General features: G+C 45.1%; 1 protein-coding gene across 1 annotated transcript in view; it reads right to left on the bottom strand.

The window, feature by feature from the left end:
- Positions 1–690, bottom strand: part of LOC107117054 (alpha-1-antiproteinase-like) — a gene marked incomplete at its 5' end in the record, with an annotated part of 9589 nt that extends 8899 nt beyond the window's left edge. Inside the window, one exon of the mRNA XM_015419085.1 lies at positions 419–690. Within this exon, the coding sequence (XP_015274571.1) occupies positions 419–690 (272 nt within the window). The remainder of the gene's footprint in view (positions 1–418) is intronic.
- Between the last annotated feature and the right edge of the window lie 715 nt (positions 691–1405).

The raw sequence follows: 1405 nt of genomic DNA, 5'->3' as shown, positions 1-1405 counted from the left end.
AAAAAGAAGTATTTTAATTTGATTTTTAAGTTTTGGTGTTTTTTTCTTTCTTGGTTTAATATGGCTAGAAATACACTTAGAAATGCGATCTGAGATGTGTTGTTGGGACATGTGGAACCAGTTAGAAGTTTGTGTTGCGGTTATGATAAGATAAGGGGTCTTCTTTTTTGTGTGTTTGTAGATGTCTGTGTATTGCCATGGTTTGTCTTCTTTTTGTGTTGTAAAAATCAATAAAAATACTATTAAAAAAAAGAACCAATAAACTGGGACTGTCCCTAGTAAATAGGGACAGCTGGGGAGGACTGTGAAATAACAACAGCTCTGTGAAGATGAGAGATGCTCACTGGTCTAAGACACCTGAGAAAGAGTCTCCCCAATCCAGATCATCTCACCCTTTCTTACATTACCCTTGACTTACCGTTGTCTTGCGAAAGTCTCCCATCTTAACAAAGCTTCTCGCCCCAGTGCCTGTTCCACCTGGTTCAGTTTTCCTTTGTCAGGCAGAATGAAGAGTGCCGAAGCGTTGCCTTGGTAAGGGATCCGCACCACCTCGCAGCCCAGCTCTTCATCACGATAGGTATAATAGTTGCCGTCTGTGCGCATCATAACCACTCGCACTGCCGTTTCGTTATTGATAAAGAACTCCCTCCTCCGAGTGATCTCGGGATCAAAAGGTGTTTCCCAATAACCTTTGTAAGAAAAAGGTGACGGGATATATTATACAGAGCCAGAAGATTTGTTCATGTTGAAATGAGCATTGAAATATCACCCAAATTCAAAAATACAACTAGGGCTGCGATCACACGCACCATTAGACCCGACATAGGCATGAATGCCGGGCGCATTTGAAAGTAGTGATCAGACAGCAACATCTGGGAAGTGTCCTGCAGCTGTCAGGAACCCGTACTGCTCCACTGCAGAAGCGGAGTTAAAAGACACCAGGGAAAATCTGGTAGTAAATGTATTGCAACGGGCCACAGATGGCGTTTCCCCTGTCTGGTCACTCAAATGTGCTCTCATGCCATTGGGATGGTCTGATCGGGCCATCCCAACTCCAAGCCATTGTTCCCCCACCCCTTTTGCTGTATGTGCATCATCACAAACTCCATAGAGAGCCCTCAGTGCGGAGGTGCGATTCCTTGATTCCTTGTTTAAGCCCATGGGAAACAAACGGCAAAAAAAAAAAAAGAGAGACTCACCCACTGTTGCATCTGATCACACACTGAGGGGCCGCGCCCGCAGGTTCAAAGGGAGGTGTGATCTCACAACCGTGTGTCATATTCCACTGGAGGAGATAGCCTCGCTTTCCCTCCGCCTAAACTGGCCCGTGTGACCACAGTCTAGGTCTGAATATGACCAGTTGGAATTTTGAACCTTTTCCTAGTTTGACTTCAGTACTCACTGA

Source organism: Gekko japonicus, unplaced genomic scaffold (genome assembly GCF_001447785.1).
Source record: "Gekko japonicus isolate JY-2015 unplaced genomic scaffold, Gekko_japonicus_V1.1 scaffold7943, whole genome shotgun sequence".
NCBI lineage: Eukaryota > Metazoa > Chordata > Lepidosauria > Squamata > Gekkonidae > Gekko > Gekko japonicus.
This window is presented reverse-complemented; position numbering and strand designations above follow the sequence as displayed.